At 53.5% G+C, this 26,460-nt stretch overlaps 1 protein-coding gene across 7 annotated transcripts; it reads right to left on the bottom strand.

Moving 5' to 3' along the window:
• Positions 1 to 173: 173 nt before the first annotated feature.
• CDIP1 (cell death inducing p53 target 1) lies at positions 174 to 25,591 on the bottom strand. 7 transcript variants are annotated; one of them, XM_042922813.1, is made up of 7 exons: positions 25,317 to 25,591; positions 3,552 to 3,629; positions 2,977 to 3,081; positions 2,720 to 2,875; positions 1,623 to 1,896; positions 1,377 to 1,513; positions 174 to 454 (listed from the first exon to the last, which is right to left on the bottom strand). In XM_042922813.1, the coding sequence occupies exons 3-6, from the start codon at positions 3,059 to 3,061 to the stop codon at positions 1,402 to 1,404; spliced, it is 627 nt and encodes a 208-aa protein (XP_042778747.1). In that variant the 5' UTR covers positions 3,062 to 3,081; positions 3,552 to 3,629; positions 25,317 to 25,591; the 3' UTR covers positions 174 to 454; positions 1,377 to 1,401. The 7 variants fall into 7 exon arrangements, with proteins under 7 accessions (XP_042778747.1, XP_042778746.1, XP_042778744.1 ...); XM_042922812.1 differs by having other exon boundaries at positions 174 to 451; XM_042922810.1 differs by lacking the exon at positions 25,317 to 25,591 and adding exons at positions 17,358 to 17,448; positions 24,978 to 25,235 and having other exon boundaries at positions 174 to 1,513.
• Positions 25,592 to 26,460: the final 869 nt, after the last annotated feature.

Genomic DNA, 26,460 nt, shown 5'->3' with positions numbered 1-26,460 from the left:
AGGGCTCGTCCACCTCCACACTGGATTCCCAAGTGGCTTATTGTCTTCTCTGGGCAGTCAGTGCGTCATAAGTGCTAAGACCCTGAGGACTCAAGCCCCTGCCCTTTGACCACTTCTAGCCCCACCCTCTTTCCCTTGAAGAAGGAAGCCAGGCGAGAGAGCAGAGGCCCAGGGCAGGGGAGTGAAAGGGCCAATTTAATGAGAAACTACAAACTGAGAGCAGCCATGATTCACAGTGACAGGAGGCCATGCAGTGGCAGTGCGAGACGAGGAGAGGGGCAGTGGGTACAGCGGTCCACGTGATCAAGTTCACAGACAAACCAGGAAATACAGTGTGGGCTCAGGCCCAGGGCAGGTGTCCACCAGGGCACTTCCGCCACGTGTGGCTGCTCCTTCCTCATCCCCAGCCTGTCCCAGTCCAGTGCCACAGCTGCTCCTGCTGCAGTACCTGCTGCTGAAACAAGCACAGTGACAGCAAGTCAGCCAGGAGAAGGGGCCCAGCGTTTACTGGGAAGAGGATCCATGAACGCACTGCAAATCTGAGCGTGTTTGCAAAGCGGTCCCCGTCCCCTCCAGTCCTGGCCGGGCTACGCCAGCCCCTGGGCAAAGGTCTTGCCCACACACAGCAAGGATGGCAGATGGGCTAGGCTCCTGGGTGTTCCTTCTGGCACGAGCAAAGATGGGTTTGTGGAGGGGTGGCCAGAAAGGGAGCTGGGCAGGGGCCAGAGGCAAGTCCCTTCTTGGCAAGCGGGAGCCATAAGTGCTTACCCCATTACCTGCAGGTGTGCTAACCTCTCTACCTTGCCCCAGGTGACTCCTGGGCACTTGGAAAAGGTGTTGAGTTTCTAAGTTCTGAGGGCCAGAGTCATTCCTTCTAATACTCATGCCCACTTCTGGCACCCCAAAACAGAGCCAGGCCTTATGTCCCTGTCCTGCTTGGGTCCACTCCCCCACTCTCGGCCCAGCAGATCAGAAATAACCGTGGCTACAGATACAGCCCCAGTGCAGGCCCCAGTTCTGCTCTGGCTGCTTTTGGTCCCAGGGAGAGTCAGGACCAAATCTATACTTTGTACAGAAGAGGAATGAGAGAGACCCCAGCAGGGAGACTGTGCGAGGAGACCCTTCCCAGTTTATCTTCCTCATCACAAACACCAAGCAAACCAGCAACATGCGGCTCAGTGCCATCCCCCTGCCACTCGCTGGCCCTTGGCCTTAAATCCAACAGAATTCTTGCCGAAGAGTCAGATGCTCAGGGAAGGGCAAGCCAAAAAGGACAGGACTTCCAGGGGACCGGTGGAACGGCTTCCATCCCCAAGTGGGAGCGGGGAAGCGAGCCACTGAGCAAGGGGAGCAGAAGCACAGGGGGCCAGACTGACAGCAGGGAGTCCAGTCCCGGCTCCGTTAGCACAGGCGCTTGTAGGTGTAGATGTAGGCTTTGCAGCTGGGGCACGTGTGCGTCACGTCCTTGAAATCGTTGATGAGGCAAGGGATCAAGCAGCAGCCCAGATCACACCTGAATCAGAGACCGGGAAGGCACGGAGGTCAGAGGAGAAGGCACTGAGGGCACCGAGGGCACCCAAGCTTACTCCAGCCCCTACCCTCTAGGCGCCCACACCACCTACCCCATGAAGCAGCAGAAGAAGCCCAGCACGAAGTTCATCAGGCCAATCTCATAGGAGATCTTGGTGGTGATGGCCTGCTGGCAGTGGGGACATACCGTCTGTACAGGCGCACCTTCAAAGATCTCTCCCTGCAGCACCGTCACCGTGGTGGCGGCCCCTGAAGGAACTAGGACTGTGGCAGTGTGGCCCCCAGGGCCAGGATAGGGCCCTGGCGGATAGGGCCCTGGCGGATAGTAGCCCATGGGTGGGTGGGGGCCTGGAGGAGGGTAGAAACCTGAAATGGCACAGAAAACAGAACAAAGACATGGCTGGCTTGCCACCTGCCCCACGTGAGAGGTAAGCACAAGGCCCCAAGGACCCCAGGACACAAAATGAGGCCTCAGGGACCAGGTCCTAGGCCAAGGTGACCATGACAGTCTCCCAGCCCTTCCTGGTCCCGACCCTGTGAGCAGCACCAGGACAGAGCAGCTACTTGGTCCAGCCAGACATGGCAGAGCTGGGAGAAGGCCTCATCTCTCCTTGGTCTCCACCTCATGTGTGTGCTCCCTGCCTCTGGCACAAAGGGGACGGGGCGCTGTGTCCCACAGGAGGGAAAGCCTTGCCGCACACCAGCCCAAGCCCCTCTCGCACACAGGGCTCTCCTTCCCACCAGCGTCAGATCCTGCACTGAAATACCTGGGGCCGCCTGTGCAAGAGCCCTGGTACTTTCTCCAGCCTGAGGAGTCCTTCTGGAGAACTGCTGGGTGAGCAGGAGCCCAGACCTCCACCAGACTCCACACCCTGGCAGGGAGAGGCCCCTGCAGCACCCATGAGTCAGTACCTCTCACAGGCCTGAGGAGCCTTCCCAGGAGCTAACCCTACCCCCAGCAGGAACCAGGGCTCACATGGTTTGCCCACAATACCTGCACAGCAGCGCCTTGATCTAGGACACTTGTGCCCCACCCCCAACTGTCCACACCGAGAGGCACCCCCCCCCCCCCCTTACTAGACAACACACGGCAGGCAGACCACCTGCCTACACCAAAGGGTGGACGGCAGCCCAGATAACACACTGGGTGCTGGGCAGGGCAGACCCTGTGCTCCCCTATCCTACTTACCTGGAGGCATGTACGTGCCGTCTGCATTCATGTGCGGGGGGATGAAGCCGGGCTGAGGCATCGCGTGACCTGGTGGCTCATAGGGTGGGGGACCGATGTCTGCGGGGGGCATCGACATGCCTGGTGGGGGCTGCATCACAGCTGGGGAGGTGCAGCCTGGACAGAGAAGGGCAGGAAGAGGAAGCTCAGAGGGCAGTGGCTACAGAGTCAGGCACCAGCTTCTAGGAGCTGGGACCCTCAGGGGCACTGAGCCCTACCTGGGGTAGGTGGGGCTCCACTCTTCTCCTCCAGAAGGGGGGCCGTGGGGCCTCCAGGATAAGGAGGGGGTGGCTCGTTGGACATCTCTGCTGCTTCTCCTGGGCCTGGAACAAAAACCCAGACGTGAACCAAGCTCCCAGCCTCTGCGTGCTGGTCAGGCATCGTCCTGTGACCGTCCTCGGAGCCCAAGCACACAGCCTCCCGTGAGTGCTCCCACAGGTGTGCCCTGCCCTTGCAGCTCGAGTCTATTTTACTCCTCCACATAAATCTCCGTGCTCTGGGTGGGGACAGGGCTTATGGACTAGGACTAATTCCTTCAGGAAAGGGGTTTGGAGTCAGTGGGCTCCCTCTAGGCCCTGGAGATGCCCCACCATTGCCAAGGATATGCCAGGCCCAAAGCTACCATCCTGCACCATCACCCATGCTCCTGCATCTGAGCCAGAGGGCAAAGGTGCCCTGTGAGGGCAGAACATGGTAAGGCAGACCCTCCCTCCCTCCCTCACGGCAGCAGGCTGCCTCCGTGCCGGAGCACTGCGTGGCTTGCCTGTGGGAGAGGATCTGGGAGACTTGTTACCTCGAATCCCAGGCACTCAGAAGGGGAAGCAGGAGAGGCTCCTTCCACTGCCACGCAGACACGCAGGCCTCTGGGGAGCTGTTGGGGGGTGGGCGGGGGGAGAACAGGCAGGTCTCAGCCACACCCCCTCCCCCATTCGGGGCTGGTTCCGCCCCTCCCAGCACAGCACCCTCCCACTTGCCCACCCACTCAGGTCTCCTTCCTCTCCGCTGCTGGTCCCAAGTCCCTCCCCAGCAGGCTCAGACTGGCCCCCACAGACCCACAGCCACTGCAGGAAGAAATGAGAACAGGCGTCTCCCTACTCCCCAGCTCTCACAGCCGCTGTGCATGCGGCACAGAGGCCCTTGTGCTTGTTGAGGACGGGTAGGAAAGAAGATGCAGAGTCAAACATTTCCCTCACTTCTTTCCCTCCCAAGGCTCCCTGAGCACCTGCTGCTGGGCCCTGGGGAGAAACGGGAAACCTGGGGCCTTCCTGCCCTGGGTTGGCATCCTGTCTCCTTCAGCAAGGCCCCTCCTTTTCACTGTGCCCAGCATAGAAGGCTAGAAATTAGCATTTTGAAGTAGGCCTTCATGTTTTTTTAAGTGAAATAAAATAATAGGAACTAACTCTAAACAGGACAGAGAGACATGCAGTGAAACCATCTCTGTCCTAGAGGCCCACGAGTGAAGTTCAGAGCCACATGGGGATGAAGGGCCCCAGACGACCCTACAGGGGCAGAGGGAGCCTGGAGCCTCGTTAAATTTCACACATCAGTGGCAGGGCCTGAGAGACCAAGTCGAAGCAGCAAAAGAAATAAAATGGTTATCAGTAAAATTAAAAGCTTGGGTTTCAAGGGCACCACCAAGAAAGTGGAGAGACTGCACACGGCACAGATTTTTACACATCCTCTACCTGCTAGAGAACTTGTATTTACAATATCTATATAAAGAACTCTAACTCATTAACAAAAAAACCCAATTAAAAAGTGGCAAAGGATCTGAATACACATTTCTCCAAAGATAAAAACAAATGTTCAATGAGTACATGAGAAGCTGAACACCTAGCCAAAAGGAAATGCAAGTCAAAACCACAATGAGGTAACATTTCTTGTTACCACAACGAGAAAGTAACAAGTATTATGTAGAGAAACTGGAACCCCCACACTGCTGGGGGTGGGGCACACGAAAGCACAGCACCTTTACACTGCCTGGTGGTTCTTCAAAAGGTTAATACAGTTAATTATCACATGACCCAGGTGATTCCCCTCCCAGGTGTGTATACAGGAGAACGGGGAAAACACAGAAACTTGTACACAATGTTCACAGCAGCATTCTTCATAGTAGCCAAAAAACGTACGCAACTGACAGCATCCAACCACTGATAGGTCAATAGCCCAACTGTACATGTGCTGATGTGTGCCCACAGTGGAATGCTACAACCTGGATGAACCTGGAAAACAGGCCGCTCAGTGAAAGAGACCAGACACAAAAGGCTACATACGGTGTGATTCCTCACATCCAGAACCGGCCAATCCAGACACAAGAATCATATTCATGGGTGTCGGGGCTTAGGAGGTGGGGGTGGGCAGAGAGTGATGAATACGGAGTTTCCTTTTGGTTTCCTTGCCAACACTGGTAGTAATGATGGTTGCAAAACATATTAAAAACCAGTGAATTGGGGCGCCTGGGTAGCTCAGTCGGTTAAGCCTGACTCTGGATTTCAGCTCAGATCATGATCTCACAGTTCTAGAGTTCAAGCCCCTATCAGGCTCCACACTGACAATGCAGAGCCTGCTTAGGGTTATTTCTCTCTCCCTCTCTCTACCCCTCCCCAGCTCAAGCTTGTGCTCTCTCAAAATAAAGAATTTTAAAAATACAAGAGTGAAGCTCACACATTAAATGGGGAAATCATATATTTATGTCAATAAAACATTAAAAAAAAAATTGCCCGATCTCACGCAGCCAGTCTCTCTGTATATCCCTGCCTGTCTTATGCAGTCACCCATATTTTTATATAGTTGCTGGTGTGACGGTTTTAATATGTGTCACGTGTATTTTCTCCATCTTACAAGACACCACGACCATCAATTTTAATATTCCCTAAAATGGGCCCATCACGGTTTACCAACCCTTATTAAGGCATTTAGAAGGCTTCTTGTTATTTTCAGAAAAAAAAAAAAAAAGAGAGCGAGACAGAAAACCTTTGGCTAACACTCTTTCATTTTCTTGGGTTATTTCCTTTGGTCAAACCTGTCAGAAGTGAAATTATTAGGTCCAAGGGTATGGCCACTTTGTGCTTTTTGGGAAGGATGATGGCAAGTTACAGTACAAACTTTGGATACTACTGTTAATTGCTAATTTGTAATGTTAAAATGACAACTTGGTTACTTACTTCTTTGACCACTATGAAGCAGAACATCTCCCAAGAGTTTATATATTATGACCTGTTCTTTTGAGTTGCTACTTTTTTTTTTTTAATTTTTTTTTTTAACATTTATTTATTTTTGAGACAGAGAGAGAGCATGAACAGGGGAGGGTCAGAGAAAGAGGGAGACACAGAATCTGAAACAGGCTCCAGGCTCTGAGCTGTCAGCACAGAGCCTGATGCGGGGGCTCGAATCCACAGGCTGTGAGATCATGACCTGAGCCGAAGTCGGACGCTCAACCGACTGAGCTACCCAGGAGCCCCACTGAGTTGCTACTTCTAATAATCCTTTAAAGACATGGAAACCAAGAAATGATGGGGACTTATCCAAGGTCATGTGGCATATAAGAGGAGGAGGAGACTTATCTGAGGTCACATGGCATATAAGAGGTAGAGTCGAGTCTAGGACCCTGGCACGACTCTCCCACCAACCAACCCTGCCTGCAGGAGAATTTCAATAGTGCACAGTCAAGAAAGGGAGGCCACAGAGTCTCTAAAGGGCATCACACGAGGTCCGCTTAGGCAGGACTGGAATGTGTGTGCTGGGCCTGGGGATCCTTACCAGCCCACCAGGCGCCCTCCCGATGGCAGGAAAAGGCAGCTTTCCTTAAGAGACTTGACTTGCGTCGGCGGAACACTCTGTATTACACTAAGTCTCTCTGATATGGGCCAATACCTGCCTTAAACTCCTATCCTACAACCATCTGGGATGCCCCTGAGGTGGCACCACTGTCTATCTCCAGGTCCCAGCTCACCAGGGACCCAGCCAGGAAGAAGAGCTTCTCGGGTGCTGGGAGAGAGGAACCAGTCTGGGTCTTCCAGGCACCCCCGTGTCCCGGGGCCACATGCACACTTGTGCCACCTCTGAAGACACAAGAGTGGCCTGCCTTTTCACCATCTAGATCTAATTCCATGGTTTCTGAGGGCACGAGATTCTGCTTCTGGAATTCCACCGTCATAATGATGGCACGAGCCCGCCACACAGGGCAAGGCCCTCCCCTGGTACCCACCCGACTGAGTCAACTGCTGTTCCTAGAGCAGGCACAGCTGCCAGCCACATGGACACCTGCAGTGTGCACAGGGACACTGCCACTCGGGCCACAGACCATACCACCACCTGCCTCCATGCCTCCCTTGCACAGCAGGGCTCTATTGCTCCCCTGTCTCACCCCTACTCCCTCCCCTCCCCTCTACATCCAAACCGAACCATCCTCCAGCTGCCTTCTGGAACTGTGACCTGTGGCAGAGACTGGGGTAGGCCCCTTCGGTATGGAAAAAGGTTTCTGAAAAACGGATCATCAACTTTTCTGGAATTCAATCTCCACCCCCCAGCACCTCCCAATATAAAACCAATGTGCATGCCACAAAACTGCATCATGTGAGGTGTAATAAAAACTGTAAGACTGCTATGATCTTAAAAAAAAAAAAACCAACCCACATGTCCAAAAGCACAACAGTTTTCCAATAAAAATGCACACTGCTCAAATTAAGCTACAAATGCAAACGTGTAATCTGAGATCACACCCTGGTCGGAGCATGTATCACCAGAGGCTAGGGAAGGCCGCCAGACCCTGTCCCCGTCGGTTTGCAGTTCCCAACAGAAGAGGGGGGTCTGGGGGCCAGGGGTCCTGGGAGCTCAGTGAAGTCAACATGCAGTCCTGGAAACCCAAGACTGGCCTCTCAGTCTCCCAGTTCGGTCCCCAGCAGCGCACGGGTGTGAGGGCAGAGAGACGGGGCACCCAGGACACCAGGACTCCATACGGGAGCAGAGGTGCCCTCCGTGAGCCAAAGCACATCTCACAAGAAGGGTGATTCTTTTTGTTGTTAAGTTTGTTTATCTGAGACAGAGCGAGTGAGCAGGGGAGAGGCAGAGAGGAAGAGAGAGACTCCCAAGCAGGCTCTGTGCTGTCAGCGTGGAGCCAGATGCGGAGCTCAATCTCACAAACCGTGAGATCATGACCTGAGCTGAAACCAAGAGTCAGACGCTTAACCAACTGAGCCACCTAGGTGCCCCCCAAAAAGGACAATTCTTAAATGAAGTGGTCATGTCACAGAGTCACAGTGCAGGCACCCCAGTCAGGGGCAGGCCCCATGCAGGCTTCAAGGGCAGTGTACTCCAGGAACACAGACCCCCCCACACCTTGCACAACCTCAGAAGTCCAAGAGATGTTCCTGAGTGAGGACCTGGTGAGGCAGTCTCTGGACACTCCCGGGGTGCTTGCTACGGGTGCTAACCTGTCCCCCTCAGTCCCACGGGGCAGCCCTCCTAACACCCCCACCTTGAGAAAGTAAGCACGCTCCTGTCACACCTAGGGTCACACATCCTTACAATCACAGCGTCAGGTGTTTTCAATGGCTTCTCTTTAGCCTTCAGTTCCTGTTTCCCTGTTTTCCAGTGAAGGTCTAGGGACACTGAGGGATTTCCCACTTAGTCCCGGATGAAAGTGATGCCCCAGCCCCAACAGCTCCTACTTTACAAGCCAATGACCCTTGGGAAACAGAACTGCTTTCCAGAGGCTGAAACTAAGCAGGATCTGGAAATGTGTGCAGGGTGGAGGTTAGGTTACTGGTTGGCACCTGGTCACAGGAGCCTCGAGTCAAAATGACAGAGGACATCAGTGTCCCCTTGACTGCATTTTCAGGATTGAGGCTGCCCTGGAAGTAACAGTCCTGACCTTGGCTGGGGGAGGGAGGCAGCTTGGGCCAGGTGGCTCATGAATTAGAAGGCTCAAGACTCCTGAGAAGGTGCTGTGGACTGTAAGATACACCTTGTGCCTGCAGCACCCCCCGTGCTGTCCACTGTGATTCTTTGCACACTCATTTCCTTGAGATTGTCAAGAAAACCCTTAGAACGGAAAGGGCCATGGCCTGCCACAGGACAGTAAGGCCCTGGGGAGCTGAGGACAGATTCAGTAGAGTCCCAAAGGACGGGGGCGGTATGCCCAGGAGAGAGGTCCCGAGTGGTCGCTGGCAAGAGACGCATGGGCAGGCCTGCACGTGCTCCTTGGCCCACTGAGAGACAGGATGGGGCCACCTGAGGCCCAGCCTGGCCCCCACACCCACAATCAACATAGGCTAGGACCCACTGTGCGTCCACGTAGAATGGAATTACTCAAGTCACCCTAAACTGAGATGAAAGCCACCTCCACGTCTGTCTGTCTGTGGACCTACGGCTGGCCTCTCTGCCGTGATCTCACTTTCCCAAGGGCAGCAGGTGCTAAGGCTTCTGGGGGGACGGCATGGATCTCCCGGGCACAGAGCCAGGCCCCTTCTGCAAAGCTGCCCACAGCTTCCCTCAGCCCCATGGAGTCCTGAGTGCCACCTGCTGGACCAGCAGCCACTGGAGCCTGGCCCCACTTGGCACTCAGCGCAAGCCCACTGCAGAATACAAACTTCTGCCCTGCACCCCAAGATGGGTTCCACCCTAAGCCGTACCACAGAGAATAATCAGGCCTAATGCCCATGGACAGGTTCTTGCTTCTCCTCTGATGAGCTGGAGGGGCCAAGTGAGGCTTCCCCAGGTGTGAGGAAAGAAATGATGTCCTGAGGTGCCTGCTAGGGGCTTTAGGCTGTGGGGCCATGAAACCAAGCAAAACTGTCTTACTGCCTCACCACCCCTGCTCCCACCCCACCAATCCCAGGCCCTGTCTGCATCCAACACAATACTTTAAGCAGATGAGGAACGGGATAGCTCCAAGGACAGGACACGGTTCCAATGTGGGGGCAGGAAGGCAAGAACCCAAGACCCCACCCCCTTCTCCCATTCACAGCACGGCAAGGATCTGCCTCATGTCAGTCACCGGTTAACGGGAAAACAGGGCATACATGGAGAGTGTGGAGGCCTGGAGTCAGCCCTGGCCTTGAAGCCGGTGGCCCTGAGCGAGTCACAGACCCTCTGTGAGCTTCGGTCTTCCTGGGACTAGAACCCCTGCCTCCTGACCAGGCTGCATGAACAGTGATAATGACACGTGCCTGGCAGACTCACTGTGCAGGGGAGCAGAGCCCTTTAGGGTCAAAACACACGTCTGCTGGGGGGAACAATAAGGCTCTGGAATCAGACAGCGGTGAAGGTGGCAGAGCTCTTTCAACATATTAAAGCCACTGAACTGGGCACTTTATCTTTATTTTAGAGAGAGCCTGCAATCGGGGGAGAGTGGCAGAGGGAGAGAGAGCATCTTAAGTAGACTCCACGCTCAGCATGGAGCCTGACTTGAGGCGCGATCCCACGATCCTGGGATCATGACCTGAGCCGAAATCAAGAGCTGGACATTCAACCAACTGAGCCATCCAGGCACCCCAGACTGTTTACTTTAAAAGGGTGGATTGGATGGCATGTGAATTATAATTACATCCCCCAAAAGCAAAACCCACCCAGGTGTAGCTATCTGTCTCTGCGTGTGCACCGTTATAAACCAAAGAGACAGAGAAGAAACACCCAGACCAAGATCATCGTCTCTGGGGTTGAAGTCTGGCAGTCACGGTCAAGAGAGGTGAGACTTCTTTCATTACACACATGCGCAAGCACACACACATCTATTAAACAAAGAGGTATCTGTATTATTTGCTTGGCTAAAATCTTGAAAAGAATACACTTTTAGGACACAGCAGCAATGGGCAGCTTTGGTCCCTGGTGACACAGAGGAGGCATTCACCTCCTGGTGCACCGATTTCAGCTGCTTTCCTCTGTCCCCTCACATCACAGGGAGGAGTTACAAGCACAAGACCTCGGGGCCCTGGGAAATGCCTCTGAGCTCCACTGTGCTCCCAACTGTTCACCCTTTGCTGCAGAAGCTGCTGCTGATCCAAGGCGGGCTTCCCACGGGAGCTGGGTGGACCCGGGCCCAGGCCCACAGGACACACTCCTGCAGACCTGAACCATCCCCCGCACACCGCCAAGAGCTACCCAGCCCTGCCCCCACAGGACCCCAGACCCAGGGCAGGGACAGAATGGCTGGTGCAAAGACCCATCTCTGCATGAGAGGGCTCTCCTGGAGGACGGAGGAGGGGCACAGGGGGAGGAGGCAGAGACACAGGTGGAGGACAGTGCCCAGAAGGAGGAATTTGTGGCCTCAGTCTCCCCAGGGGCCTGCAAGAGCAGTTCTCTAATGTTCTGAGTCTCGGGACTCCCTCACACTCAATTACTGAGGACTCCAAAAAGGTTTTGTTTTTGTGGTCTACCAATACTTGCCATACTAGAAATGAAAAATGAGGACTTTTTACAAGTATTTATTAATTCATTAAAAAACAATAAATGCATTACATGTCAACATAAATAGTTAAAATAACTACCTTCGCAAACAACTACCTTCCTAAACAACTGTAATGAGACAACTGGCATTGTTTTACATGTCTGGAATCCTTTTTAATTTCTGGCCTACGAGAAGTCTGCTGGGTTCTCTTGTCTGCCTCTCCCTCCAGTCGGCTGTGCTATGTTGTTTTGGTTGAAGTACTAAAGAACATCCAGCTTCCCACAGATAAGTATCTGGAAATGGGAGGGGCATTTGAATAGTCCTTTCAGATCCGTAATTGTGGACATTCTTTCATACCACAGCCAAACCTGACAAGTGGTACCTTCTCAAAGGTTAGCTACAATATGGAATCTGAATCCTTAGGGAATTTTTCCCATGCCTGTTAACAATTCGTTCTTCTACTCTGCATTTCGAATGGCTCTTTTACACGTGCATGGCTTCTAACGGCACGCGTGGCTCATCTGGAAAACACGGAACCCCAATTACGTAGAGGTAACAGCGCTGACACACCTTACGATACGTAGCATTCCCCACACCCAAATCACACCGTTAACACCTCCAATCTCATCAGAAGAGTCTGTAACTAATGGGAAACTGTCAAGCTCACAGTGGCAGATACAAGTTTCCCATAATTCTAACTTCCCCTTGAAAGTTCGTTTTATCATTGGCCACAAACAGAAGAACAAATTTATCACTGGCGACAATTCTAAAAACAGAGGGCAATTGTTTTCCTTGAAGTAGCGGGCTCACTGTTCATTTTGAAGAAAATGCCCACTAAATCTCCAAGCCTAGGTAACCATGGTTTGTATATCAGTCGTTCTTTTAAGGAAACGTGGAGCACCACGAAAAAGCTAGTTCAGCTCACAAGTCAAATGACTATACATGTGCTTCTTCCTGGGGCATCTATCATACTTGGTGTGTGCATTGATCTGTCACATGTTTCATCGTGTAGAATGTTAAAAAGATGTGTACTCGGGGCGCCTGGGTGGCGCAGTCGGTTAAGCGTCCGACTTCAGCCAGGTCACGATCTCGCGGTCCGTGAGTTCGAGCCCCGCGTCAGGCTCTGGGCTGATGGCTCAGAGCCTGGAGCCTGTTTCCGATTCTGTGTCTCCCTCTCTCTCTCTGCCCCTCCCCCGTTCATGCTCTGTCTCTCTCTGTCCCAAAAATAAAAAAAAAAACAAAAAAAAAAACGTTGGAAAAAAAAAGATGTGTACTCGAGGGTCAGGATTATTTAATAAAATTAATCATTTTTACTGCTTTCTCTCGTAGGAGTTGTGGGTGTGGTGAACAGAATCCCAACAGCAGTTTGGTGTCCTCGCTGCTTTTGCGCCACAAAAGCAAAGCCAGCACGCTGGGCAGGGCGATGCCACATCTTAGCGTCACTGGATTTGTGACCGTCAGACTCCCGGAAGCCTCCAGGAGACCGCACGCATCACCGCTTGAGTACTGCTGGGCTAGGGGAGCCCGCAGACTGGAAGGGGGTCCACGGCCAAGGAGAGCTGGGAGAGCCGGAGTGGCCGAACCGGTGAGCCCGCCCCGCCCAGGGACGTGGGCTTTCCAGGAAGCATCTGACCAGCTCACACCAGCTGACCACTTTCCAGCTGTGTGACCTCACCGTGTCTCAGATTCCAGAGTTTGTAAATAGAGGAAAGCATGCCTACCTCGGGGGTTGGAGCAAGGTTTAAGGTCAACGGTGTGTGCAGTAGCTCAGGACCTAGCACAGAACACCGAATAATGGCACCTATTATCATCGTTCACTCTGAACAACCTGCAACAGGCAAGAAAAGGAAACAGGCACCAAGGCCTCTGCCACGCAGCTCCTGCCCCTACAACTGTGGGGGTCCCGGTGTGTGCTCCCCACAGGATCCTGGGGTGACTCGGAATCTCTGCCACACAGCTCCTGCCCCTACAACTGCGGGGGTCCCGGTGTGTGCTCCCCACAGGATCCTGGGGTGTCTCAGAATCAAACCCCCTCTGAGTAGCTCAGTCCTGCAGAGTTCCTTGGTGACAGAGCCAAGTTGAGGCCACTTGCTCCGTGGGACTCCTGAAGAGATGCTATGTACGAGGTACCAGACGGCTGCTCCCAAAGGGCCCACCTTCACAGGCAGTGACGCCCCTGGAAAGGGTGCTCAGCCCGGACACTCTGGGCATCTGCCTGAAAGCCTGGGGCAGGGCGGCCGGGCGGCAGCAGCTGCGGGACCTTTCTGAAGGCGGGCTGGCCTGCGCACTGCCCCCCTCTGGAGGAACCACCTTCCCGGCAGCAGTGGCACTAGGAAGCCAGCTGGCCCCAGAGGGGCTCCTCTGTCCCCAGGATGCATGTTCCAGGTACCTGGCTTGGAGCAGGACTTTGGGATTTGTTGGGGAAACTCAGCTTTCCAAGTTGCCCGCAGCCTCCCACGTGCTGGACAGACGGGCACCCGCTGCCCAGGAAGGTTAGAGGCCCGGGGTACACAAGCCAAACACCCTCTCGGTGTCCAAGAGCCACCCAGAAAAGGGGGAAGGAGAGCCCGCTCTGCCCCCTGCTGAACCCCCTCACAGGAGGCCCGGCCCACACGTGAGTGCATCATCCCAACCTTACCTGCCCTCCCTGGAGGCTGTGTGAGAACTGAGACGTGGATGTGGAGAAGCCACGGAAGGACCAGGCCAACGGGAGGTGTCACTGACTGGGGGACTTACTTGCCAGGGACGGTCACAGACTTCCGGGGCAACACCATGCACCGTTCTGTTATCCCAAGCCCCCCGGGCTGGGCTTAACAGTCTGTGTGATCGCCACTTCACAGAGGTCCTTGCAGGGTGGGACGGTGCTTCTTCTGGGAGTAACCAACTGTCGGTTCACAACAGTAGTTGTATAGCATGCAGGAAGCGACAGCACAGTCCCTGCCTTCCAGAAGCTCACAATCGACCAGGGGAAGACAGGCATTAAATAACAGTCCCTGCCTTCCAGAAGCTCACAATCGACCAGGGGAAGACAGGCATTAAATAACCACACCAAACGCCAAACCTAATTACAAAGTGTACAGTGTAGTCTAGGGGACTTTGAAAGCACAGAAAAACTGGACACGTTCTGGGGGTCAGGGAGTGGCTCTCCGAGCAAGCCAGGAGGAGGTGGAGTTAATGAGACCAGCAGGCCAAGGAGGGGATGGGAGCAGCGGCTGGACGGGGAGTGACGGGTGAAGGACAGAGGCCACACCGCTGTGGGTGGCCAGGTCCCAGCCTGGAGCCCGTTCAAGCTGCACGGCCACAGGGGGCTGCTCTGCTGGAGCACACAGACCGTGGACCCCCATAGGGGAGCTGCACCAACAGGCAGGGTCAAGGGCCGGGAAGCCCACAGCACCTCCACAGCAGCGCCCTGGCCTCTTCTTTCCTGGCCTGTGATCCTAAATGGTGCCCCGCATCCCCAACCACTCAGTCTTCAGGAACAAAGATGTCAAGTTTCTTTCTCAACCAGCAATAAAGTTTTGAGAGCACAGGGTTCAATGGCATCCTGCCCACTATGACAGACTGTAGGACCTTGGACAAGTTACTGAATCTCTCTGAGCCTCAGTTTCCTTACGTGGACCACCACACTCCATTTTTATTCAGGGCAACAACGTCTTAGCTAAGATACTCCCAAGCCTTTTGTCCAGTCACCTGTGACCACATGACTACACTCTGGCCAGTGAGTCATAGAGTAGTGATGTAAGGACTGGCAGGAAGGTGCTAGAGGGGAGCCACCTTTCGTCCTCCTGCCCTCCTGTCCGCTGCCTGGAATATGGATGCAGCAGCTCCCAGAGCCATGCTTGACCACGAGGTGACCCTGGGCATGGAAGCCACACCAAAGACCCGTGACGGTGCCCAGTCCGTGGAAGACCAGAGACACCAGAGACACCACGCAGGCACAGAGATTACCACTTCCAGTCTCTTCCGTGTGAGAAAGAAACAAACTTGCTTTAAGTTGGTTTCTTTGGGTTTCCAAGTAAATGCAGCCAGACCTAATTCCAGTAATCAAAGAGAAACAGAAGTGCTAGTTTTCCAGCAATTCTCATACTACAGTAGGAAATTACTCATGACTGGTAAATTTCAAGTTGATTATTCTCAAGGAAGGAATACAAGTGTCATTAAAAGTATACAGTGCTGGGGTGCCTGGGTGGCTCAGTCGGTTGAGCATCCGACTTTGGCTCAGGTCATGATCTCACAGTTGATGGGTTCAAACCCCACGTCTGGCTCTGTGCTGACAGTTCAGAGCCTGGAGCCTGCTGTGGATTCTGTGTCTCTCTCCCTCTCTGCCCCTCCCCTGCTCATGCTCTGTCTCTCTCTCTCTGTCTCTCAAAAATAAATAAATGTTAAAAAAATTAAAAAAAAAAAAAAAAGTGTACAGTGCTAGGGGCACCTGAGTGGCTCTGTCAGTTAACCATCTGACTTGGGGTCAGGTCATGATGTCACGGTTCGTGGGTTCAAGCCCCGCGTCGGGCTCTGCGCTGACAGCTCAGACCCTGGAGCCCGCTTCAGACTCTGTGTCTCCCTCTCTCTCTGCCCCTCCCTGGCTCATGCGTGCGCTCGCTCTCTCTCTCTCAAAAAGTAAACATTAAAAATGCTTTAAAAGAAGGTACAGTGCTAGTTAGGCTGAAGGTATGTCGACAAGTGGTCCATAGATGAAAAGCTCCCATCGTGGACTTCCCATGGACTTGGCTTTCTCTAGCCTCCTCACAGGTTCACCAAGCAGGCCCTTGAGCTGCCAAGTTCTAGCCCCAGAGGGCCTGGGAAATCCTGCCTGTGGCCCATTTCCATTGTTCTTACCGATGGAGGCGGGATGAGAGACAATCCTTCCCTCAGATAGCATCGCTGGTGGCTGCGAACGACGTATTTTTACACGTGAATAGGGGCTTATCTGATGCCAGGGGAATTCTAAATATTCAAAACAAGCTAAAGACACGGAAAGGACCAGAAAGCAGATCTGGTTTTCCCATCTGCCTCTCTCATCCCACCCAGCCTGCACGCTCCTCCCTGATCACGATCACCGCGTCAAACAGCGAGTACATCAGCCCAGGCCAATGGCCCCACGAGCCATCACCGGTGCCCTTTCACAGGGAGGCCTGCGCCCTCAAGTCCCAGGTCGAGCTGAAAGGACAGAATCCTCACCCGGTGCCCGGGCGCCAGACCCCACACCAGCCGTCTGGTCCCCCAGCTTTCTCATGTGTAACATGGCAGCAGCAGCCCCTGCCCCCGCAGACGTGTGCAGAGGCATAAATGAGGCTGGGAGGAGCACACAGCTCAGAGCCTGTCACACGGTGCTCAACGCAAATTCTTGCTCATGTCACTTGTATTTATGGAGCCGCAAGCAGAGCATGAGAAGTCCACAATTAAAAGAGAGAAAATACACTGGTTGCTCTTAGAAGCAAAATCAAAAGGCAGACAGATAGGACTCAAAGAATGGGTCTAAACTAAAAAGCAGTAAGATCTCCAGGAGCTGTGACGATGACAACGGTAATAACTGTACAATTTACATCATGCTGAATTCTTGTCAAAGCCTCAGCAAACCACTCTGAGTCCCCGAGTGTCAGGAGCACGCAGGCCACAGCAGAGCAGGTTAGTAGGGCTTGTCTGGAGGACAATTTTGCTACCTCTTCATTCTATTTGACTAATTCCATTTCAAAGCACTTGTCCTAGAGATAAGTGAACACGTAAGCAAAGAGTCACATGCAAAGTGTTTGTATGTATCAACATCTTGTGTTCCACCAAAGGGACTGGTTACCCACGTGGTTTATCCATACAGCATATTTTTCGCCCCAGAACATGATACAGACCCATTTCAGAGGTGGAAAGGTTGTCTTTTTTTTTTTTTTAAGTTTTTAATGTTTATTTTTGAGAGAAAGAGAGAGGAAGACAGAGTATGAGCGGGGGAGGAGCAGAGAGAGAGGGAGACACAGAATCCAATGCGGGCTCCAGACTCTGAGCTGTCAGCACAGAGCAGAGCTCGAACCAAGAACTGTGAGATCATGACCTGAGCCGAAGTCGGATGCTTAACCAACTGAGCCACCCAGGAGCCCTGTGATTCTACTTTAAAGATATATATTTACATACAAATTACACACCAAATGTGAAGAATTGTTTTCTCTACGTAATAAGATTTTGGATCACTTGTTTATATACAAACACACATACTGAAAGTTTTACCTGTAGTTTCTAATTTTTCTAGGATGAGCGGCTCCTTTGACTGGTTCCTTCCCAAAAAGGCTCATAAATGTAGGCATATTCCCCCTCAATCCTGAAAGATACCTCCAATTGTAATCGAATTTTGCCTACAGGAAAAGCAATAGTCCAAGAAGCACACCCGAGGACTGTCGATTTCCCAGCTCTCCTCTCAGAAGCGGTGTGACGGTCTTCACGCTGGTCCCATAAGAGTCTGCTAGCAGGAGCCAGTTCTCTGGACCAGGGCACCTTGCGTCCTCCAGTAAAACTGAGGGTCTGGACCCGTAAGCTGGAACATAAAGGCTATCCAAGGGAGTTCTAACCTCAGAGACCCTGCCTGGGGAGCCAGCAGGTCACATGGCAGAGGAGGGCAGGAAGAAAAGCCCAATGGATGCATGTAAAACCGAGACGGACAAGGTTACTGGGCTCGCCTGAGGCCAGCAGCTGGGGCAGGCGCTGGTAGTGCAGGCCAGGCCTCTGACCTGTGGTCCAGCATCTCCTCCGCCTTCAAAGGTGCCCCCCAGCAGGATGGGCCTCCGGAGCCTGACAGAGGATGAGGAGGAAACGCAGACCAGAGGAGGAGGAGGATGGAACGGGGGTGGAAAACAGACAGAGCCACAGCCCCCAATGAATAAACCAGTCATCTGCACCTGTCGGACAGGCAGGGCTTGTGAACTAAAGGGCCAGCTAATTTTAGAAGCAGGAAGAATCTACAGAACCATTACTTAGACAACCATGAAGCCCTGAAAAGAAAGAATCCTTACCTCTGCCTGCACTGAGCTGACACAAAGCAGTCTTTGCATTGACTCCATTTTAATCAGTTATCTCAGGTCAAGACATACCATTCTGGATCCATGTAAAAGCACGAGGCCCTACGTGCAACCAAGCCACATGGCCACGACAGTCACGGCCACCCGGCTGTTAGAATCTTACTTCAGACACAAATGACTACAGCGTAGTTGCTGGCCCAGCAGGGGAGCTTAACTAGACCTTATCCAGGTCTCCCTGCCCAGGCAGTGAGGAAGTATTCGTACATCATTTACATCCTTCCTGTTCCAGGGCATTCTCCCAATTATCTTAAACAAAGCACAGCTGGGTGCAGAACAGGAGTTGCAACAACCTCACCAGTGCCAGTGTGACATGCTGCTAGAGGTCGTCTGGATGGCACCAAGTGAAAAAAAGCCAAAACCAGTCGCCATGTTGCAGATGAGTAATTCTTCCTGGAGACCACTGCAATGGTTGGATGTTGTCAGAGACAAGCATCTGAGGAGCACACAGTAAGAAGCTATGTTGCAGGATCAATGGAAAAAGCTGAGAAACCAGAACAGTCCAGGGATACGCTCTCCAGTTGAAGCGTGCCAGTCAGGCGGGGCTGGCGTCCACGACGACATGATGTCCACAAAGGTGAAAGGGAAGAGTGGGAACAAAAGTGCTCCGCACGTGAGTGAGGAATACACCTAACCCGTATTTTGAATCACCTTACAAGAAATAGTATATGGAAGGTTAACGAAATTCCTATCACTGTCAACGGACATCTGGCCCAAAGAGTTTACTCATGCCACTTGGGACAGAAGAACTATTTTCGATCTTCTCCTTGGGAAAATGGGAGCTCACACTATATCTGGAGTTGCCTTATTTACGGCCATGTGCATACTTCTCTATGAGTCACACATCTAGAGACCACCTTTCAGGCGAGAAAGATCATCAGAGATCACAAAGTCCAGAGTCTCAGCTGACATTCGTTACTCTTCAAACATCACCTGAACACCCACCAGAGGCAGGGGGCAGTGCCGCAGCCAGTGACGGGCAAGGACAGGCAGCACCCACCCCCCCGGCTGCTCTCGGACTGCGAGCCGGCCCAGCTTCTCGGAGAGGGGTCCGGCCTCGTGCCCGACGTGCATTCAACGCACCGGTCTCAGCCCAGTCTCTTTTCTCACACGTACTCAAAAGTATGCTCCAGTGGATCCCACACTCCCACAGAGGGCTGCGCACACGGGAATGCCGCCATGAGTTTACAGGGATTTCACTCACCCAGAACTGAAAGAGAAAACAACTCAAGTGAGCTGACCAGTCCCCCCGCTTCTCCCTCCGTGAAGGCCGGGCTGGGGAGGACCAGAACGCGGGAGCCCGCGCGGCCTCGTCAGGAGCCCAGTTCCTGCAAGCCTCTGAGCTCACAGACAACTCAAGGCCTCTCCAGGGCAGGTGGACCATGAGGTGTCTGCTCCACCAGCCGACTTTAGAACCCAGCCACTGAATGTTCAGTTGGGAATTCAGCTCTGTATTCAACAATGTATTACCTGTACTTCACAGAGCACCAGGGCACACGCAGACCATGGTCCCTACACCTCAGGACTTTACCAGCCCTTACAAAGACAGGACAGCTGAAATGCAGACACACTATGCAACTTTCTTCAATACATCAACACCCAGCACACCTATAAGCCAGGCACTACCTACGCCCTGAAGATGGGGAAAGACATGTCTTAACAGACCTTACATTTGGGGGGAGATAGAACACAGAAACAGGTAAAGATTACAGTTGTCAGACAGTGATGCATGCCATGGAGGCACACGGAGCAGGGAAGGAAGTGCTACAGGGATGCAATTTTAAACAGGGAGGGTTTCTCAGAGTGGGCAGCCCTCAGGCCAAAGATGGGACAGGCCACGTGCACAGCTGTGCAAAGAAGGTCCAAGCAAAGAGGGTTCAGTGCAGAGACCTGGAGTGTGCCCACACCACGCTGGGGGCTGGGGAGCGTGGGTGCCAGGAGAGTGGGAGGAGCTGAGGGCAGAGAGACCGGCCCTCGGGGGGAGGCAGGCCAGGTCCTCAGGCAGCTAGCGGAAATCCACTTTTATTCCAAGTGAGATGGAGGGCTTGGGAAATCAGGTTGTACGTTTGTCCCACGGCTCTCTACTTCCTGCACGATGCCTGGTGTACTAATGTGGGTCCCCAAAGTCCTGACATCAACAGGGGGCTGCTAGAGGTTGGGAACCCTTAGCACTCAGCCCCCACCTCTAGGAGGCATGCCTTCTTTTTGGCCAGTTTGAGTGGGGCCACAGAGAATTGGGACAGGCAAAGCAGGTAAATGCACACAGAAATACACATAACCACAGCTTGTCTACACAGGACAGAAACTGAGGCCTGAGCCTCAGACAGCAGAGAATGCCCCAAGAGTCCAAGAGGTGAGAAGGGGTCCGAGGGGGCCTTCCAGCCTGGAGCAGTGAGGAACTCTCCCAGGACCGGCAAGGGCCAGCGTTACCAGCACAGCTGTCACTATCTAAGTCTGTCTTTTCTTTGTTTCAAGGGACTTAGATTCTTGACTCCTTAATTCAGCCAACATTTCATGGGCCCCTCCATGGAGGTCACTCATCTTGTGGTCCCCGCCCTCAGGGAGCTGCACATCCTGCGACCAAGCTAGCTCACACTCAGGAAGAATTTGCAAAAGATACTGAGCAAAACCCAGATGAGAACCCAGGACAGCAGGTGCTCCCGGTGAGAAGGGGCTTCTGTGGGTCAGGGCACTGGAGAGGCTTCAGGCCATGTGGGCCCTGCAGGAAGGAGGGTGGGGATTCCAGGCCTGGGACACCAGAGTCACCACGAGCAGAGGGGAAACAGAACACTAGGGTCAAGGGCTCAGCTTCCCCAGCAGAACCAGCAGCTCCCGGATAGCACAGACAGGGTCTGGGGCTAGTATCTCCAAGCTGGGAAGCACGTCAAATACTGGCCGCCTCGGTGGATAAGTAATGCAGCCTGGCTGGTACTCTGGGCAGGGGCTCTTCCCCATCCCATAGGCCCTATGTCATTAGCAGTGCCCCAGTCCCCAAGACGGATGTCTGAGAGGTGTTCCAGACTCTTTTCTGGCCCTGCTCTGGCAAGCCCTGCCAATGTCATGGTTCAGAAAGGTCTGAGATCCACTTTCTCACCTACTGGTCAAGGTCTAAGGGGGAAGAGTCTAGACCTGGCCCCATGTTCCCTGTCTCTCCACTGCACTCTACTGCAGCCACCCAGATTGCAATGCGCTCTTCTCCAAACAAAGCAAACCCCACCCCTATGAAAGGACCTTACCCAGAACCCTCCCTCAACCTCCACACACCTCCCCGGACCCCTTGCCTTCCCTGTGACTCCCTTCACACTTTACTCACCTCCCAACCAGAGCAACTGGGGGGGCTCTCCCACTTGGGTCCCCACAGGCCTTGCCCAGTCCCTGGCATGGGTATACAAAATAAGCGAGTCCGTGAGGGTTGAGGTCAGCCTAATCAGGTTTCCTGTGCTATTCCTCGCCCAAATGCCCACCACCCACAGCCACAGGGCCAGAACACAGCCATAGCAGAGATAGAGTCCCTGATTTCCTGATGAAAGTGCCTTTGTTTATGGTCAAAAATCCAAAAGACCCCTTTTCTAGAGTCACAGGCAATGCCCTAGAGCACTTTTCACTATGAGGCGAGGACAGCCCATGTTCCCCTCAGCATCACCCCCTTCAGCCCTGCTGTGCCAGTATCTGGCCATCTTCCGAATCATTCCTCAGCTGTGAGACGCAACACAGGTGAGGACGCTGCCAGGTGGGCCCAAAGCAGGTACAAAGAGAACTCCCTGCAAACACAGCTGCATTCGCTGCTGCCTCCCCAGCCTCTAAGACCTTTGCCCTTAATACTGATTAGGACTGTGACAAGTTTCACTTCCTCCCGGAGGAACAGAGGGTTCGAATTCTCCCCAAACCCCACCCCGGACACACCGTCAGCCCTCTCTACCTCCTCTGCCTTCCCTGGCCTCTACTTCTCCTTCAAGGGAAAACAAAGACTTTGGAAAAGATGTGAATTCAGACTGAATCAACACTTATTGGACACATCATGTATCCAGCACATCCCCAGTTTTTACTGGACCTTCATGAGAACTCGTGGTAAGAATCAGTGGTGCTGGGGCTCCCAGTGGCCAGATCACAAAGGGGACACGAAGGGGCTCATAGTACCCATGGATAAGGAGCACCAAAATGACGATGACAAACGCTTTCTGGAAAATTGATCCGACATTCCCAAAAAACATCACAACCACTTCTATGGAAGCAATCAGGTCACTGGACTTCCTTACCCTGCACTGCATGGCTCTGTGCTGGTTTTAGTTCGTCTGCCATGAGGGGACACTAATCTTTTAGTGAGAACAGACACAGGTCTATCTCACCTGGGTGTTGCTTTTCACCTATCACAGATGTAGCAAGTGAGGTTCTGGGAGGGCAAATGCCCGGTCACACAGCTTGGAAGTGACAGAAGTGCCCCCAGCACGGTCTGCTGAGTCTAGACAGTACTGGCCCCAGAACCCCACCATTGTCACCAGAACCTGATGACTCACAGAGCAGGAGAGGTGCTTGGTCTGCAGGCTCAAGAGCAACCAGACCTGCCTCTCCCTGGGTGGGCTGCCCTCTCCGGGGAGAGGCTTTGCCACAGGCCCAGGCCCAGCGCCCCTCTCCTCTGCAGCACTGAATTGCAATGCAGTATTCCCATCTCCTGGGGAGACGTGCCTGGGAGTCCCGACTGCAAGGATGAGAAGCCGGAAGCCGTCTGTGGGGTTCTAGAAACTGGCACGCTCCCCCTCTGTACACTCCATTTCCAAGTCCCTTTGTGGAGGCATAATAAACCTCACGCCACCCCTGTGAGCCTGGCTCTCCTCTCTCCTCCCCACTGAGGGCCAACATTAGCTGCTGAGCTCCCCTTGCATGCTGCCTTCCCACCAGCGTGACCTCTTCCATTCATGTAAGGACACAGACATCAATATAAGGTGCCGTGACTCTAACCGCCACAGTCCCCTGTGTCCTACCTGGATAAAAAGATGTGCATGCCCTTTGAATGGTGTTTCTGAAACTGGAGACAAATTTCCACAGGACTGGTCACTTCTCTCCCTCTCAGACAACCAGAAAGGATTAAGGGTTGGTGTTTGTGGCTACAGAACAAAGTACTCAGCCCAGGGGACTCAAAGCTTGTCAACTGGGCTATGCAGCGCTGTTCCCTTGGAGCTTTAGAAAATACACCAAACAGGCAGGCTCAAACCAAGCAAGCTTACTCTGTGAAGAGCAGAGACAGAATATTCAGGCTGACAACCTATCACTATGGCTGGCATGATATGCCGGAGCAATCTATTAGGATACATTTCATTCGTGGCCCCTCAAAACAGTTTTGGTCCCTGACATATTACCCTACATCCCACACTCCATGTTTCTGTTCTTAGTGATTTTGGAGCCATGGGCCGCTGTTTTCCAAGTCTTTGTAAGAGCACGTGTAAAGTTCTTTCCTGGTTCCACAGGCCCATCCTATGGAAAAACCTCGAAACTCCTTCAGCTCCTCAGGGGTGGGAGACAGAGAGATAAACCTTCAACACCCAGGGCTTCTGTTAGTTAAAAAACAACATGCAAGATTCTACGACTCTATTATATATGTGTTTAACTATTTGGGAGGGACACAGACTGATGTCCACACTGACTTTGATATACATAAACACACAAGGTGGCCTGTTGGTTAGATTTGTGATAAAATCCAATAAAATATTCTAAATTTTAGGTGGTGGCCTATGGGCATTCAGCGTAAAGTTCTCCCAACTTTTAGGTATCTTTCAAAATCTTCATAATTAAATGTGGGAATTGAGGGCAAGGCAGAGCTGGCACACCTCCTCCCACCCAACTCCTAAGTCAGCCTGGAGATAAGAAACAAAGTGCCAAGGAGAGAGATCACACTTATCCTGGCACTGGCCGCCTTGCAGGAGGGACCAGGTTACATACAAACCGGGTATAAATGCTCTGCCCCAGGACCTCCGTCCTTCACTTTGATAAAGCTTCTCAACCCCAAATGTGACTGAGAATTAGCTGGGGAGCTTATTAAACAGTCCTGGGCACATCCCATAACTGCTGAATCAGAACCCGGGGGAGGGGGGGCTGCCCCCAGGAACCAACCCTTTTAACAAAGGCCCTGCCCTGGTGATTCTGAGGCAGAGGATCTCAAACCCACACAGGAGAAACTCAGAGTCGCTAGCTCCTTACCTGACACCTGTTGAGAAGCCTCCTGGGAACATTTAGAGGAAAACAGAAACGCACACCCACGAACGAGTGCCCAAAGCCGGGCTAGAAAAAGCTGCGAGAGTTCAACTACACCGAGGTCCTCGACGGCACGAAGCCGGGCTCAAAGCCAGGCCAGGTCACTGCCTCCGGCCGGGCGCGGACGCGGAGACCTACAGACGTCGGCGAGCGGGGACGGGCGGGGGAGGGAGAGGCGCGCGGGCCCCTCGGGCCTGCCAAGGTCACCGAGGAGCTCAGCAGGGGCTTCCGTCACAAGGACCCTGCCCCCGACCCCCTTTCCTCGAGGACACAGCCGCCGCGGAGAGCCGGAGACGGTATTTCCCCGACCTTCCCTACAGGGGATGTGCGAGAGGTGATGAGCGAGCAGGACCCCGAAGAGCGGGCCGGCAGCCCCCAGGGCACCGGGCCCCGGCGCCCGCCCGGGCCTGGCGAAGCTGGAACCACAGCCCCGCGGGGAGCCGGCCAACCCAGCGACGGTGCGACGTCAAAACCCCGAGGGCCGCTCTAGATCGCATCAGCTCCCGCTGCGCCGCCCCCGGGGACCCTTTACCTCGGGAGGCCGGGCGCCCGAGGCCGAGCGAACGCCGAAACAGGCCGGGGTCCAGGCGCTGGGAGGACGAGACCCTCAGCCCCGCGGGGCTTTGCGCGCACGCCGCCCCCCGCCCGCCCAAAGGTCTCTGGGAGATGTAGTCCGTCTGTGCGCCTGAGGCGCGCTCCGCGGGCCGGGGAGACCACAGTGCCCGACATGCACCGCGCAGGCGCCGCAGGCGGGGGCTGGGGGCTCCGCGGTCCGAGGTCATCCCCCCTCCCCCCGGGGGCCGCAAGCGCCCAGCCCTGCTCCTGGGGGAGGCTCCCTGGGAAGCTGTCTCCAGTAGCCGAGGCGACTCACCGACCCCGCGGCACCCGCTGCGGCCGCAGCAGCAGGAACGGCCACCTCCGCAGCTCGCCGTCGCGCGTCTGTCAGAAGGAGGCGGGTAGGCTTTGGAGCAGGGCGTCACGGTGAGAGGCGGAGCCATGAGGTCAGCGCGGGGGCGGGGCTTCTGGCAACACGTGACGATCCCTGGTGAAGTCAGGGTGAGCAGAGGCGCTTCGGCGAAGGCTGCACACGTGGGAGGGCCGGGGTAGACGTGTCCAGCGAAAGAGGAGCCGGAAGCTAAGGGAAGGACCCAATTAGCGCTCCCTCCCACCTTCCGGGCACCAGGGCATCCGTCCAAGCAAGGTGCACCTTCCTTCCATTATTTAGTCAACAAATGCTTATTGAGAGGAGGTGCTGTGAGTTCTGCAAATGTGCGCAGAATGGGAGAAGCTTTAGATGCCTGGGGTGGAGGGGCCAAGCTGAGGTCAGTTAAGGCAACATTCTGCCCTATTTTAGCTCTCATACCGTGAAGCCGTGTCTTTGTGTATGCTTAGTACCACGTCTTTTGCCTTCTTGCGCTTTTTGTTGATTTTCCTGTTTAAAATGGTGTCTGAGCATAGCCCCAAAGCACTGTCCAGTGTTCCTAAGCACAGAAAGGCTGTGATGTGCCTTCAGGAGAAAATACCTGTGTTAGAAAAACTGTTACGGTTATAAGTTATAGTGGTGTTGGCTGTTAGTTCAGTGTTACTGAATCAGCAGCATAGAGTAAATAAGATGTCTTTAGATAGAAACATTCATAAAACATGGTTATGTACTGATTGGTTAATGCAAATGTGACCGGATGCTGGCAGGAACCCTACCCTGTATTTCTCCTAGGAGTGGTAGTTCACTACTCGCTAATCCAGTGTTTACAGTGACTTCATAGAATATAACTACCACTAATAATGAGACTCCACTGTTTATGATCAGTTGACATTTTAAGGAATCATTATGATTGCCATGTGGAAAATGGTTTATACCAAAAGAAGCTGAGAAACAAGCACATAGGTAATTCTAAAAGTTCTAACCATATTTAAAAAAAAAGTAAAAAGTGGGGTGCCTGGGTGGCTCAGTCAGTTAAGCATCTTACTCTTGGTTTCAGCTCAGGTTGTGACCTCACAGTTTCATGGGTTCGAAC

The sequence above is a fragment of the Panthera leo genome, chromosome E3 (assembly GCF_018350215.1).
Source record: "Panthera leo isolate Ple1 chromosome E3, P.leo_Ple1_pat1.1, whole genome shotgun sequence".
Classification (NCBI taxonomy): domain Eukaryota; kingdom Metazoa; phylum Chordata; class Mammalia; order Carnivora; family Felidae; genus Panthera; species Panthera leo.
This window is presented reverse-complemented; position numbering and strand designations above follow the sequence as displayed.

Bases quoted from the DNA above. Each gene is read 5' to 3' on its own strand.
- CDIP1 (XM_042922813.1), bottom strand. From the start codon at position 3,061: ATGTCCAACGAGCCACCCCCTCCTTATCCTGGAGGCCCCACGGCCCCC. The intron at 2,876-2,976 runs GTAGGGCTCAGT...TTCTCTGTCCAG, and splicing joins TGGAGCCCCACCTACCCCAG to GCTGCACCTCCCCAGCTGTG. The intron at 1,897-2,719 runs GTAAGTAGGATA...GTGCCATTTCAG, and splicing joins CGGCACGTACATGCCTCCAG to GTTTCTACCCTCCTCCAGGC.